Source organism: Poromitra crassiceps (assembly GCF_964638095.1).
Source record: "Poromitra crassiceps genome assembly, chromosome: 10".
Taxonomy (NCBI): Eukaryota; Metazoa; Chordata; class Actinopteri; order Beryciformes; family Melamphaidae; genus Poromitra; species Poromitra crassiceps.
Window position 1 is genome coordinate 12,401,232 of NC_139631.1, and position 14,090 is coordinate 12,415,321.

General features: G+C 43.4%; 1 protein-coding gene across 2 annotated transcripts in view; it reads left to right on the forward strand.

The window, feature by feature from the left end:
- trim36 (tripartite motif containing 36) overlaps positions 1-14,090 on the forward strand; it is a 37,110-nt gene that overhangs the window by 7,920 nt on the left and 15,100 nt on the right. For both annotated transcript variants that reach the window (XM_083644501.1, XM_083644500.1), the window contains 6 exons: positions 1,283-1,632; positions 2,242-2,388; positions 5,368-5,463; positions 7,474-7,611; positions 8,165-8,280; positions 10,019-10,140. In XM_083644501.1, the coding sequence (XP_083500627.1) occupies positions 1,283-1,632; positions 2,242-2,388; positions 5,368-5,463; positions 7,474-7,611; positions 8,165-8,280; positions 10,019-10,140 (969 nt within the window). The remainder of the gene's footprint in view (positions 1-1,282; positions 1,633-2,241; positions 2,389-5,367; positions 5,464-7,473; positions 7,612-8,164; positions 8,281-10,018; positions 10,141-14,090) is intronic.

Consider the following 14,090-nt stretch of genomic DNA (forward strand, 5'->3'; position numbering starts at 1 on the left):
CGTGAAGCATTTTTGTTTGAAGTGTGTGATTTTTGGTGTGTCGTGACTTCAGCTTGCTGGCTTTTTTTATGCGTGTTGTTGACGGTGTTTAATGTGCCTCCTGCTTGCATCTGTGACGTGTCCTTGTGTGTAACACATCCTGCTTTTCCACCTGTTGTCACTCTGTTGCTGACCTTGTTACATGTATAATGCTGTTGCATTAGTAACAAGTGCAGTGATCACGCTGAGAAACTCTTAACAGCACTGTTGCTTTAAGAGGCGTGTTATGTCAAAATGAGTGTTGATGCATTGAACTGGACACATCATATCACAAAGTTCAACTGCTAGAAATCACTCACTATACACCCATTTTCACGGGGGGGCATTTTGTGTTGAAACGGCAGGGTAAACACAGGTGCTAGCAAAACAATAATGAGGGTTTCCAACTTCCATGATTGTAACTTGGAAACCCTCATTACTGTGTTGCTTGCACCTGTGTTTACCCTGCCTTTTCAACAAAAAATGGCCCCTGTGAAAAGGGTCTATTGCATTTTTTAGTGTTAAAATGAGTTAAAACTGTAGTTTTAAGGTTGTACTTGGCACAATGTAGCCTGCTGTAGTTCCATTTATTTACCATGCTACCGTTTCTCACCATTTTGGTTTTCTTTATGATCACCCATCAATTGAAAATGTAAAACATTGAATTATTTATAGTGTAAAACAACTTTCTCAAAAAGACAATGTATTCTGTATAACTTCCAAGGATACTGTCTTATCCACTCAAATTCTGCCCTAGCACTCTTGGATGTCTCCTTTCCTCGACTCCTTTCCTGTATGATAGCGTGTGGATAGGCGTTTGCCTTGGTGCAGACACCCTTGTGTTTGGTGGTCATTATGGAAAGAATGGGAGGGAGGTGAAAAGCTGAGGCTCTTTTTACACCCTATCCATGCAGGCATGTTGTGTCCACATGTTTGGTGTTATCATCGGCAACAATAGTCTTGGTTTCCCCAAGGAATCTGAGCCCTAAGATCAAATTTGTCAAAGATCTAGTTGTTGTGATGCTTTTTGGAAACCAGAAGTTGTGGGAACACAAAAGGTGGGCACACCTCTTTCATGGCCCTATTTTACGTCAAAAATATGCCTGTCGTACTCCTTTGTCAGATATCAAAAGGCAATTTTTCACTTGTGAAAATAGGGCCTCAGACATGATTTGGAAATAGTCAGAGCCAGGATCATGAATCTATATTTGAAGAGGTGATCTCGTCTGACTCCAGCCTCTCTCGCCCCTCGCTCTCCCCCCAGGCTCCATCTCATCCCCCGGGTGGCGCCGGGGATCTGTGACCCCCCGGGTCACCACCATCCCGTGCCCGGGCTGCCAGCACGACATCGACCTGGGCGAGCGCGGCATCAGCATGCTGTTCCGGAACTTCACCCTGGAGAACATCGTGGAGCGCTACCGCCAGGCGGCCCGCTCCGCCGTCGCCATCATGTGTAACATCTGCAAGCCTCCGCAGCAGCAGCAAGAAGCTACCAAGAGCTGCATGGACTGCAAGGCCAGCTACTGCAACGAGTGCTTCAAGCTGCACCATCCCTGGGGCACGCCCAAAGCCCAGCACGAGTACGTCGGCCCCACCACTAACTTCAGGCCCAAGGTAAGGAGGCTTATTTTCTTTTTCCCATTTCCTCCTGAAGGCACCACTGCACGCGTGTCCATTATTTGGGAAACTCAAAACAAAAATGCTTTATTCAGTTGGACTATGGGCATCTTTCACGAGAGAAGTTGTTTCAGGACTCTCCCTTCCTGTTTGAATGAAAGCATGGACCTTTGCATTCATTCATGTTGTTTGGCCAGTTGATTACCGGTAGTCAACTTGAAGTTTGAAGATTTGTGGAATAATGCTATCATATGTTAGCATTGATATAATCTGTTCAGAACCTGGATTAGGATTTGAAATACTCTGATCAAGAAGCTGATTAGGATTTGAACTGAGGATTTACCAGCATCAATCTGAATGTATCTGATGACTCATTGAGCGTATTGAATTGCTTATTGTATTTAAAATGTATCATTCTTATCTTGGCTTTTTGTGTGACGTTATCTTCTATTTTAAGAGGCCTTGGGAAATGGTTCAGACTCAGAGAGCTGTCCATGCTTTTAAACTATGAATCATCTTCCTGTTGGCCCCATCATGAGCTGCTTCTTGAACACTGTGCTCTGTTGAAATATCCCTGTTATGTGTAACCATGCGTTTGGCTTGCAGGTGCTGATGTGTCCAGAGCACGAGATGGAGAAGGTGAACATGTACTGTGAGGTCTGCAAGCGACCCGTCTGTCACCTCTGCAAGCTGGGAGGATCCCACGCTAACCACAAAGTCACTTCCATGAGCAGTGCCTACAAGATCCTGAAGGTACCTCACAGAAACTCTGTTAACTCTTTTGGAACAGATGGTTTGGGCACGTGTGTTGAGGTGGGGAGTAAATACCGTGTAAACTATTTAAGTGTCTAATAAACAGGGAGGAATTTGTTTTGGTGTAGCATAATCGGTGTGGTGATGCATGAAGAATTTAAGAGTGCAACGCGCTAATTACTGACGCATGATGCAAGGATTACACTGACCTCGCATACAATTCCACAGAGTTCTATTAACAAGGTCGTCAAATGGAGAAATGTGGCCACGCAAAGCAGGGCCTTGAAAAAGACTGAGCAGTTTACATACTGCTGATATTTTGACGTTCCGAGTAGCCAATATTTTCTACTGATATTTAGTATCTTTAAATTTTGCTGTTTTGTGCTACAGAGTTACAAGGATAATTTTATTCTCACCAGGAAGCAAGAGCCTCTGAAACAGCACTTTGATTTGATATTTCCCATCAAATTATTTTCAGTGGGTCAGCGGTGGCAGGGTGACCCTCCCCACCTGTTCAATTGTAGGGAAGATATTAGGCCTTAAATGAATAATTCAGATAAAAACAGAACGACAAAATTCATAAATAAGGCGCAAGGAGATTCATTTTTATGGTTATTCTCTGGTCTGCGAGAAACCTGTGTATCGGCAGTGGACGACATGGCTGGCCGATATGTGCAAACCGTATCAGTCAAGCCCACTCTGGAACACAAAACGCTCATGATGGAACTGCTTTACTCTGTTACACCTCCCGCTGACCTGGCTCCTCAATCTGTCATCTCCTGCTGTAATATTCATGGCTGGCGTGTGCCAGAGCGTGGATATCAACTTCTCCACCTTTGTTTAGATGCTGAAAACTAGGCTAGCAAACCAGGCTATCGCTAATTGGCCTCACGTGGTCAAAAGACTTTGTCGCTTAGTAACTGTTGAAGAAATGTTCCGGAGTCCGAGGTTTGTCTTACTCATATATTTATTAAAAGGAGTCTCGTGAGAGGAAGAGATGTACAGTACATAGCAGGAGGCTGCTTACACTTCTTAAAAGAGGAAGAGATTGAACCAGTCTTGCATGCATCTTCCCAAGGACGTACATAACGTGCTGATATTAAAAACGGGTCACCAAAGTAGAGTAAAAGCAACACATGTTATGTCTTAAGTTAGGGCTTCCATAGATGTTTCAGAGACATCCAGGAGCCACTCTGACAACAAGGTCTAAGTTATGGCACACGGGTTACAGTGAGGTGACCTTACATTCCCTGAGGTGACCCCCCAGTTCAGCTGTCAATACAATACATGTTGAATTTTCTTCCACAGTAAACTGAATTATTTTCAATCGGTTTGAGTGTTTTGGTTTCGGGCCTGTGAGGAGCCAGAGATGGGTGGGGCTTTGTGTGCTTTGCGTCAGTCTGATTGGTTCCCGTGAACTATGCAAGACCAGTCAATCAAAGATACCTTCCACCTTGTTAACCTGAAGAGGTGTTGGGTTGATGCGAAATGTGTCAAAATAGTAATTGTATCGGTTGATGGGCACGAACAAGCCAACCCAGTAAGCTGGAGGACAGGCTGTCCAGCCAAGTCTGGCTGAAATCTGACCGGCTGCTCCATGTGGACACAGACTCCAATGTTCTTAATATTTAATGAGATCATTTGTTCCCTATAAGTTTGTGTGTGTTGTCCTCTGATTGTTTGAGGCCATATTGGATGTCCTGAACTCTTCGTCACGTCAGTCAGGAAGTAGTTTAGGTTTCAACCTCATCGTTCAACACCACCTGTGTGTGTGTGTGTGTGTGTGTGTGTGTGTGTGTGTGTGTGTGTGTGTGTGTGTGTGTGTGTACGCGTGTGCCCTTGAAGGAGTTATTCACCACTTTTGAACCTTATCGCCATCTATCTGAAACCGTGATATAGTGTGAAACACAACTACAGTTGTTTTCAATGCTCTCTCTGTCTCTGGGGCGCGGCTTTCTGGATCTGCTCTACTTCCGAGAACCAGCGATGTCACTGGATCTAGGAAGTAGAACAGATCTCGGCTGTTATTCAAACTACAGATTGCACTTATTCATTTTTGGATGCCTGCATCCATGGAGAATGGGATTGAGAGCTTTTAAGGAGCCTTAAAAGGCCGAACCAGCTGGTGGGCGGAGTTTCTGCTGGCAGATGAACGGGGAGTTCTCGGTGCAGGAAATGTGGAGGGAAGTGAAACATTGTTCCTCTGTATCTACTGCTGCCCACACTGTACTGATACAAAGCTGGTTGAAAAGTGGTGAAGTGGCCCTTTTAAACTCAGTGTGTTATAGACGTTTTCATGGGGGCCGTTTTGTGTAGAAAAGGCAGGCTAAATGCAGGTGCAAGCAAAACACTAATGAGGGTTTCCAACTTCCATGCTTGGAAGTTGGAAACCCTCATTAGTGTTTTGCTTGCCCCTGCCCCTACTGAAAGCAGCTCTCGGGTGGTCAGGCCGTATTGGATGTTCTGCACATGGTTAGAACTCATAGTAAAACACAAAGTAACTTGGGTTTCAGAGCAGTTGTGAATTTTGGTTAAGATCTATTGTATTTAGTAGTCGAGTATGTTTTGCCTCCCACAAATGCCGCAACACCATGTTTGTCACCATCTCAATTCGGGCTGTGACAATATGGCGATTTTTGAATCTTGTGAGCTTCTGTCTAAATTGATGATGACAAGCAAATTTTATTTTAATAAGATTAGGAAACAAATTAGGGATATTTGAAAATATCAGTGTTGTTTGACATCACATCCAACATTACCATTCAGTACATTGATATTATATTAATATTGAACGTGATTCTTCTGCATGTTGTGATTTATATCAATATACTTATGATTCCTTATAGTTATGATATTAATTTCAGTCACATCGCCCACGCCCATCCCTAATCTCAGCGCCGTGTGTGTGCATACATGGATCGTTGTTTATAGACATTATGACACCCACTCCCCTTTGCCTGTGCTCTTCTCTCTCACCAGGAGAAGCTGGCCAAGAGTATCCATTACCTCATCAGCAAAGAGGACCAGGTCAGGACTCAGATTACTGATCTGGAGCTGCTCATCAATCAGACTGAGGTAAGAGTGCGCTGACTCATGCTGCTGCAGTGCCAACATCTTCCCTGCACTCCCACACCCCTGCACAGCATGCCCCGCCCCCACCCTCACAAACCCCTGCACAGCATGCCCCCCCCCCCCCCCGGTTTTAGACCCGGAAGTAGATTACTCCCACTTTCATAATTTTTAGACTTGCCAAAAAGCAGTTTTCTAGCAAAAAAACAAACCGTTTAAAGTTTTTATATTTTTTCGGATGAGAACATAACGTTCCAAATATGTGACCAGTTTATCAGAATAACGCCTATCTGGAAAAATTTTACGAGCAGTGAGGATCGCTGCCGGTCGGACTAGCTAATATCTGTCAACCCCTACTGTAGACTACTGGCAGTGAGAAAACACTACCAACGTGCTTTTGTAACTAACGTTAAATGCCGACCGGGTACAGCCATCGGCTCCTCGCAGCAGTAACGCTATGAGCATGTCTGAAGTTGACCGCAGTGTAGCTGCTGAATGTTGCCAAACTTCATTCATAGTTTACAGTTTATCGATGTTTATCGGCCGGCTAACGCTGAACCGGAAGAACAAATACAATTGCGTCTTACACGGAAGAGAAAAAGTGGACGTGGCAGCATAAGGTGAATATGGCTTTTGAGTAGGTTTCTGGGCAAAATCTCCACATTTGAGAGTAACCTGTTTCGAATTCTCCACTATAATTTTCATGCAGTGAGAGTGCCCTCTAGGGGTTGAAACCTACTTTTGCAGTTGGGTCTGCTTAATAGGCTAATCTTCGGTTCCGATGACATCACCAAGAACCCCTTTACCCACCCAGAGTGAGTCTAATCCCCGCTCCCCAGCTGACGCCCATGTTGAGACTTTGATTTGCATTTTTTTAAATCCCAAGAAGAGGCGGGTCTACCAGAATTCTGGGGGCTTAGCTTCCCTTGAACCATGTTGTCTCTTTCCTGATTGTATTTGAACCCAAAGGATAAAATGATGCTTTTGTATTCAGCCCGCACTCCCGGCCGTAACCATCAATCAAGAACCAAAATAACTGGTTTAGGTGAAACCACTTATTACAGATTTAGCTCCTTTCCCCAGCTGCATTCCCTTGCACCATTCTTGACCCAAAGTCCCCCTTTTAGATGGCTTTCCCCTCCTCACTTCAATGTGGATAGGATATATGCAAATGAGCAGGGAGCTGTTGGTGCAGGCCACATGGAGGAAAGGGGAACATGGTTCATTTGCATAATAACTACAGACATTGCAATGATACAAAGCTGGTTGAAAATCGTCAAAATCTTCTGTTAACTCTGGAGAAAAAAGGTTGACATAAAATGGTAAATCACACTTAAAGGTCCCTTTTATTTCATTTTCAAAAGGGTTCAACTTGTCTGGTTGGGTTAGAAAGCAAAAAAGACCCATGTGTTGTGATTCTTGTAATCGAGTAAAAAAAGTATTTCTTAATTGGCAAATATAGCCTTAGCCTCCTCTAAATGATAAGTTTAAAAACATGTTCTCTGTCAATGTATGAGGAAGGTAATTTAAACAGACACTATGCAAACCACACAAACAGCGAAACACAGGATTTGCATACTAGTTCCCCTTCTGTGTGTCTGGGTTTCAGTCGCTACTTGGGAGCCATTTCCCCATAACCCTAATGCGCTTTCACTGTCTGGAAAACAGTGGCTCTTTAATGGTGATATCATGCTGCACTGGTAGGCTAAATTAATGAAATATTCCAACCTATTATTATTAATAATAATAAAGCATTTGATTTTTAAACAAGGCCCTCTCCTCTGCTCCCCTCCAATCAAATACTGCCTCTCCATCCCTGCCTCATATTCCATTGGTTTAGACCTTTGAATGATCCCTCACTGTGACAAAGTTTCATGTGACCGCACATACATAGTACTGTAACTATATTTCAGTATGAACTGCCCTCTCTATTCTTTTGAGAGGATGTAAAAATGATCAACGGCATTATCAAATAAAATGTGCAACCGTTAACCTTGCCTCACTGCTCCCTTACAGGAAAACGGCCAGCTGGCAGAGCGTCATGCCAACGAGCATTTTGAGCGTCTGTTTGAGACGCTGCAGGAGAGGAAGACGGAGATGCTGAGGTCCATCGAACAGTCCCGCAACCGACGCCTGGACCAACTCAAGGGCCAGGTACAGGCCTGGATTAGTCTGGATTAGACTGGATTTGCACAGTGTCATCCATGAGGGAATACGTGTTGCTCTGACTAGGCTGATCCCAAATGATGAATGAAATGAACACCTACAATCAATATTCTGTTTATCTCTCCACTGAACAGGTGCTTCCAAAACGATCCTCTCATGTACCCGATGAGATATATTTAAAAAAGTAGTGGGATGAATTAGTAAATCACATTCTACCAGTCCTGTGAACTGCTTTGTTTTATTTGATTTTATTAGGCTAGGAAAACGAAAAGAAAGTGCCTTTTGAAATGTCGGACAGTTGAATGAACATAGAATAGACTGTACATAGTAGATACAAGCCCATAGATGTGGCAGGGAAGGGCAAGGGGTGTGGACTGACACTCATACTCGGAGGCTAGAGATGGAGACGAGCCTTATCAGAGAGAGGGGGAGAGCGAGAATGAATATGAAGCCTCCTTTTTAAGTCAAGGTAATTTAAAATAGCTGAAAACAAAAACCTAAATAAGTGATAATTTTATTTATTTATTTACTTTAATCCCAGGTGGAGGAGTACCAGGGCATGCTGGAGAACAGCGGTCTTGTGGGTTATGCTCAGGAGGTGCTGAAAGAGACCGACCAGTCCTGCTTCGTCCAGACTGCCAAGCAGCTGCACACCAGGTAAAGTGTGTACTGGGGAAGAGTGATGTATTAGGAAAGGAAATGCTGAAGCATTATTTCACTTTTGCAGCGCTGTCCACTCCACTCCATTCGCAGCAGTCGACCTCTGACATTGCCTGCTCCTGGAATACGCTGCACCTCTAGAGCTGTAATGGCGAGATACTTATATCCTCGTTCCGTTTACCCCCTGCCACAGTGAGGTCAGAGTGCAGGGTCGGCTACAGAGCGGCACCGCTGGTAGAGAGATTTACTGCCTTGCTCAGGGACTCTTCAGTAGTATCGCTGGATACTTGCTGACATGGGGGCCTTGAACCTCGAAATCCCTGTTCACAGCAGCACCCTAAGGACCCTCATTCAGACTCGTTAATGACACCTAGATACAACCTAGAGGAGATAAAAAGTATCATCTTCACTATCCCGCTTCATTTCATGTTAGAAGTAGGATGTTGAAATGAACAAGAGGCAAAAATAAAAGCAATTTTATTAACTGGGACAGCACAGCTAGCACCTATAGTGGCTGACTTGGAACAACCTTATAAGGATATGTGCAGCTAAAATTAGCTCATTCTCCCCATGTGAAGTATCACTATGAAGATAGTACTGAAGTGCTTATGAGTGTAAAACACAGCACAGTATTAATTAAGCTGAGGAGTCTGTGAAGCAGAAATATTCTTGTTATACGACTGAAAACGTTGGCATCATCAGAAACTGTAGTCAGCAGAGCACTGCAGCACACTGAAGTAATTCTTCAACAGAATGTAAGGGAACTGACCAAGTCTGGCAGTAATTCTTAAGGCCTTCATTCACTAAAATCATGGCTGTAAAGTTTAAACTGCAGTGCTGTCAAATTAGTTCCTTCAGTTCAATAATGATTAACAAATCAAATAAATTCCCAAAAGTTACTTATCCCTATGTAACAGAGTGCACAATCACTCACTCTGAAATGTCAGTAAGGTATGTAATGACTAGTTTCTATTTGCTGCATATCACCATTCCCTTCCTAGTTCCCAGTGGTTTTCATTAGTGGAGTTTAGTCTGTTTGTTATTTTAGTGTTGAGGGCTTCAGTCTGATGAGGGCTGACTGGAGGGTGGCAGGGTTTTAAACCTACAGAGCCACGAGTCCAGAGGCTAAGCAGAAGTCTACGGGGCAGTTAAGAACAGACTCACGCCAGTGTCCATTAACGCTCGGGACGCCAGAGTCTTTTGCTCTAAGACAGTTAATTGATCTCCATTAGCAGCTTGAGATATTCATGGAACATTTTCACTTTGGAGAACATGTTGCTGTGTTCCCCGTGCACTTTTCTTTCCTCCAATAGACATCAAGTCTTGGCTTTTATAGTACAATTCCCTTTGATCTCAATGACTCATCCTGCCATTTTGTGCCTCCTGTTATTCTGCAAGTTCCATTTCAACAACAACATGGCTATCATTTGCCCCTTGGTGTTTAACTAAGCTAAGGCTACAATGTAGCTAAGGCTACAATCAGGCACATTTACATGCAAATGTTCATTAATGCTTCACTGTCCCTATGAAAAATAAATAAATAAAATAAGCTGAAGCGACCAGAGCTATTTGTGTTTTGATATCATGTAAAACAGTTTTGAGTATGTCTGCAGTGAAACTGCCCATTTCAGTGCCCTTGGTATTTGTAAATGCAGAGCTTAGGCTACTGTTCACCAACCAAGATCCACCTCTGGTGAAAATGGCCTCATTCTGTGTCTCGTCTGTCTGTCTTCAGGATCTCCAAGGCCTCAGAGTCGCTGAGGACCTTCCACCCTTCGGCCGACCCCTGTTTTGATGAGTTTGCGCTGGACACTTCCAAAGAGGAGACCCTGCTCAAAGAGATGTGCTTCGGTGGAGGTACAACCCGTTCATTTCAATTAAATAGGGAATTGTGCCTTGTGCGGAAAAAAAACAAAAACATGGTCTTTCACACATGTGCATGCATAAGGAGGGGAGTACTAACATTTGAATTGAATCAATGCTTTCATTTTCCTAGGTGGCATAGTTAAGTTACACAGACGTTTATAGGCATGCTATCTGATGTAGGGATGAAATGCCAGGTCGTTATTGTAAATAAGAATTTGTTCTTAACTAACTTGCCTGGTAAAATAAAGGTTGATGATGATGATGGGGCAGCTGGGACTCAGGAGGTACTGTATAGCGGGTTGTCCACTAATCGCTTTGGATAAAAGAGGTCGGTGGTTCGATCCCCGGCTCCTCCAGTCTGCATGTGGAAGTGTCCTTGGGGAAGATGCTGAACCTCAGATTGCTCCCGATGGTGTGGTAGCTTGCCACCAATCCGCCATCAGTGTATGAAAGAATGTGTGCCTGAATGGGTGATTGTAGGCATATTGTAAAGCGCTTTGAATAAAAAGTGCCATATAAATGCCATGTCCATTTACCATGAAAGCCCATGCGGAATGTGATTGAAAGCAAATTGCATTTCAGAATTAAGTTGTGGATTGAGCCACACAAAAAAGAGTTTCCATGCTTGGCACTTGACACTGGAAGGTCAAACTGGATAAAAGTCACTTCTCGGCTGGAAACGGCTTTATGCTTTGTGGAGCAGACTGTTAGGAGTTCCAGAGGTCACGAACAGTTTGAGGTCCTGCTCCCAGTGCCCCGTTGTCACAGCATACGTCTCAGAGACTTTGTGCTAAAGGACAAGCTGCAGCGAGAGCTGGACCACAAGCTTTTTCCAAGACTGGAAAACACCACCATCAATTGAAGTCAGGAAAATATGGTGACGTTCTCTGCTTCTATTCATTTCTGAAGATAAAGTTGCTCTTTGTTCTCGTGTCCTCTTGACCACGATAAAACATGGCCATCATTATAAGACTGACATTTCATATTGTTGGCTTACCAAGTGAAGTCATTCTTTAAAACACAGTGTGGTCAGAATCAGCTGTGTGTGTGTGTGTGTGTGTGTGTCATCACATGAAGTGCCATGTGCACTGTGGTGTGCTTAGACTATCTATGGGCTGCTAAATTGGATAAGCAGGTTACAACCCTGGATATGCTCACACTGGATTTTAGAGATGTTTTCTGAGGCGTTTTCCTGGTCCACTGATGTGCAAACTGCTCATTCTGTATGAGCCTGTTCAGGTAGCAGACACGAGGACAGACTAAGTACTTCTATCATTGCATGTTGTAAATACTGTGGACTGTCCGGATTAGGAAGAGGAAAAAAGTTCTGGCACCTATCCACTCAACTTGTCAAGTGCTGGACAACAAAATAGCTATTTGTTTTTTTTTATATTTAATATTAATTTGACCTGGCAGTCCATTTAAGTAGAAAAAACTCAAAGAAAGCCGCACAACAAATGTAAGCATTGCAGATAAAAAAACAAAAACAAAACGACTGTACAATACTTGGTAGGTTCAAATCTTTTACCAAAGACATAACAAAGATGCAAACACATAATCAATAAGCTTTGCTAAGACCAGAGGCCAAAAGTCCACAAATAACGGAGCAGGTTTTAAAAAAAAAACGCAAAATCAGGAAGGTGTAATTAATCAATGAGGGGGCACTAAAAAAATCAGTCAAAAGCAATATCAGCATCTATGTAAATATCAGCGTCTATGTCAAATGGCTTTTGTTCTGAAGTGCAGTAGGTCTCGTCTATGTGAATCAAGATTTGCCAGTGATTGATGGTTGGTTATGATTTAAAGGGGCAACAATTTACTGCTGTTTAAACACATTGCTATGTCGAAACCAGCTGCACTTTTTTCTTATTTTGAAATGATGGTCGGCCTACATATGGAGAGGTTCTTCAAAAACCATGCAGGACCAATGGGCCTTTTTGGTTGACCATAAGCTAAATATGAAAAGTGATGATCTTGTAGTGAGGGACACGTTCTGCTGGTCGCTCTGCTGTTGGTAGCTTTTATTGTTGTCCAGCTGGAGCTGGCACATGTCACTCTGTGTTTCAGCTTCCTCCTGACACAGATGCTGTGCTGGTCTCTGGCTCTTCACAGGCTCAATCCAGTTTCATCCATTGATTATCTGTGTGGGGGGGAAGTGAGAGTTGCGTGACGGACATTTGCTGCACCACGTGGCAGAGGCTTGTTTATGGGCCTTTGGGCTGTCCATCTAATCTGACAACATTGTATAAGCGAGTGACTGGGAGGGAGAGTACTATTGAATCAATGACATTGTGTTGCAGAGAGTGACAGTTAGTTGTGACAGTCTTTTGGTTGTACTTAACCAGAGTTTTGAGGCAGGCTGAGTCCCAAGGTCAAAGCTGACGTGAACGCAAAGTGAGATCAGCCAGTAAACCAGCGTCAAGAAGAGACAAACTCTGTACTTTGGTTTTGAGTGGCGGCTGTGTCATTTTCCAGACCTCGGCATTTAAAAAGTGAATTGGGATTGTTATGGGAATAGACGTCTCCTGACCGTCTTCACAAGGCTGAATTCACATTGGCTTAGAGCCAACTTCTCTGCGACTAAACAAGTGACAGTTGTTCAGTGATGGATTAGCGTTGCCGACTACAAACAAGGCTATTCAGTTAACAATGGGGAACCATCCTGTTACATTAATGATGTTGAGTCAGTGATGTGAGGTTGATCTCAAAGGCTACAGCTGGCTGGATCTATACGTTTGGACAGTTTGACTAAGACAAATGTGAAATGTTTGCGCCATTCCCTTGTGACCCAATTTACAGATGGAGAAAACGTGTGTGTGGGCTCCAAAGTCCAAAACGGTTTCAGGCTCAGTGAATCCTGATGGAAGTGAAAAAAGATTACATTAGTTCTCAAAAGAAGATCGCATAGAATAGCCAAAACATATGTGATTTGGTTAAACAGTAGTTTTGGAGAATTGTATTTTTTCCCACTTTCCCAGGGTCGGAAACTAATAAATGCCTTCAGACAGAAAGAGGTATGCCAAACGGCAATAGCAGGCTATCGTGTCTCAATTGTTCAGTGTCTATGGCATGCTATGGGATCAAATAACATAATCATGATCCCATAGGCATCCAGGAATTTAGCGAAGCTACGGTAAGCAAGTAAACTAAAGGGGGAGGGGGGGAGGGTGTTTGTCCCGCAAGCTTTGTCTGAGGGGAGGCCCACAGTCTCAGACTTTGAAAATGGGTGAAATTGATACCTGGTTTGGCTATTGATGCAAGGCTATAATGTGAAAAAGGAAAGGGATCCACTGAGACGTGGGAATAGCATTCAGTTTTTAAGTGTTTTCTACATTCTCTCTGGAGTTGCTACATTGTGCGACATCCCAGATTATGTTTCTAGCTATTGGAGATAGAAGTACGATAAATCTTCAGTGCAGACTGAAAAGGAAAAACACATTAAAAGGAAAATAATCTGGCATTAACGTTCACATTCCCAAGTTGGGTATCCATTCATATTGTCTATGCTAGGTCTTTTTTGATAATAACACTATATCTTTTTTCAGAGATGGACAAAGCAGCAGCAAAACGATGACTACCACACCCTCCCCCCCCCTTTTTTTAACCCAGTTCAGAGGTTTATAGGAAGTGCTGTATGCTGCACTGCGTGCCAGACAGTCATATTGATGCATGTATTTAATCTAAGTGGCCTGCAGGAGGTAATGGTCCTCTGTCTCAGCTCAAGAGGACAGCTATAGGCGCCTCCATCTACTGCAGTAATTGAATTGATGTCTAGGCAGATGATGCAGCAGTCTTTCCTCAGGAGTGAAAGACTGATGAACTGAGTCATCGTAAACGCATAAAACCCAAATGTGTGGCAGTCTTATAAGCTGTAAAGACATTGGTGTTTAGTTGGGAGGGTGCTGCTTGGAGAACCTCTATGGACACTTTTTTCAGTCTAG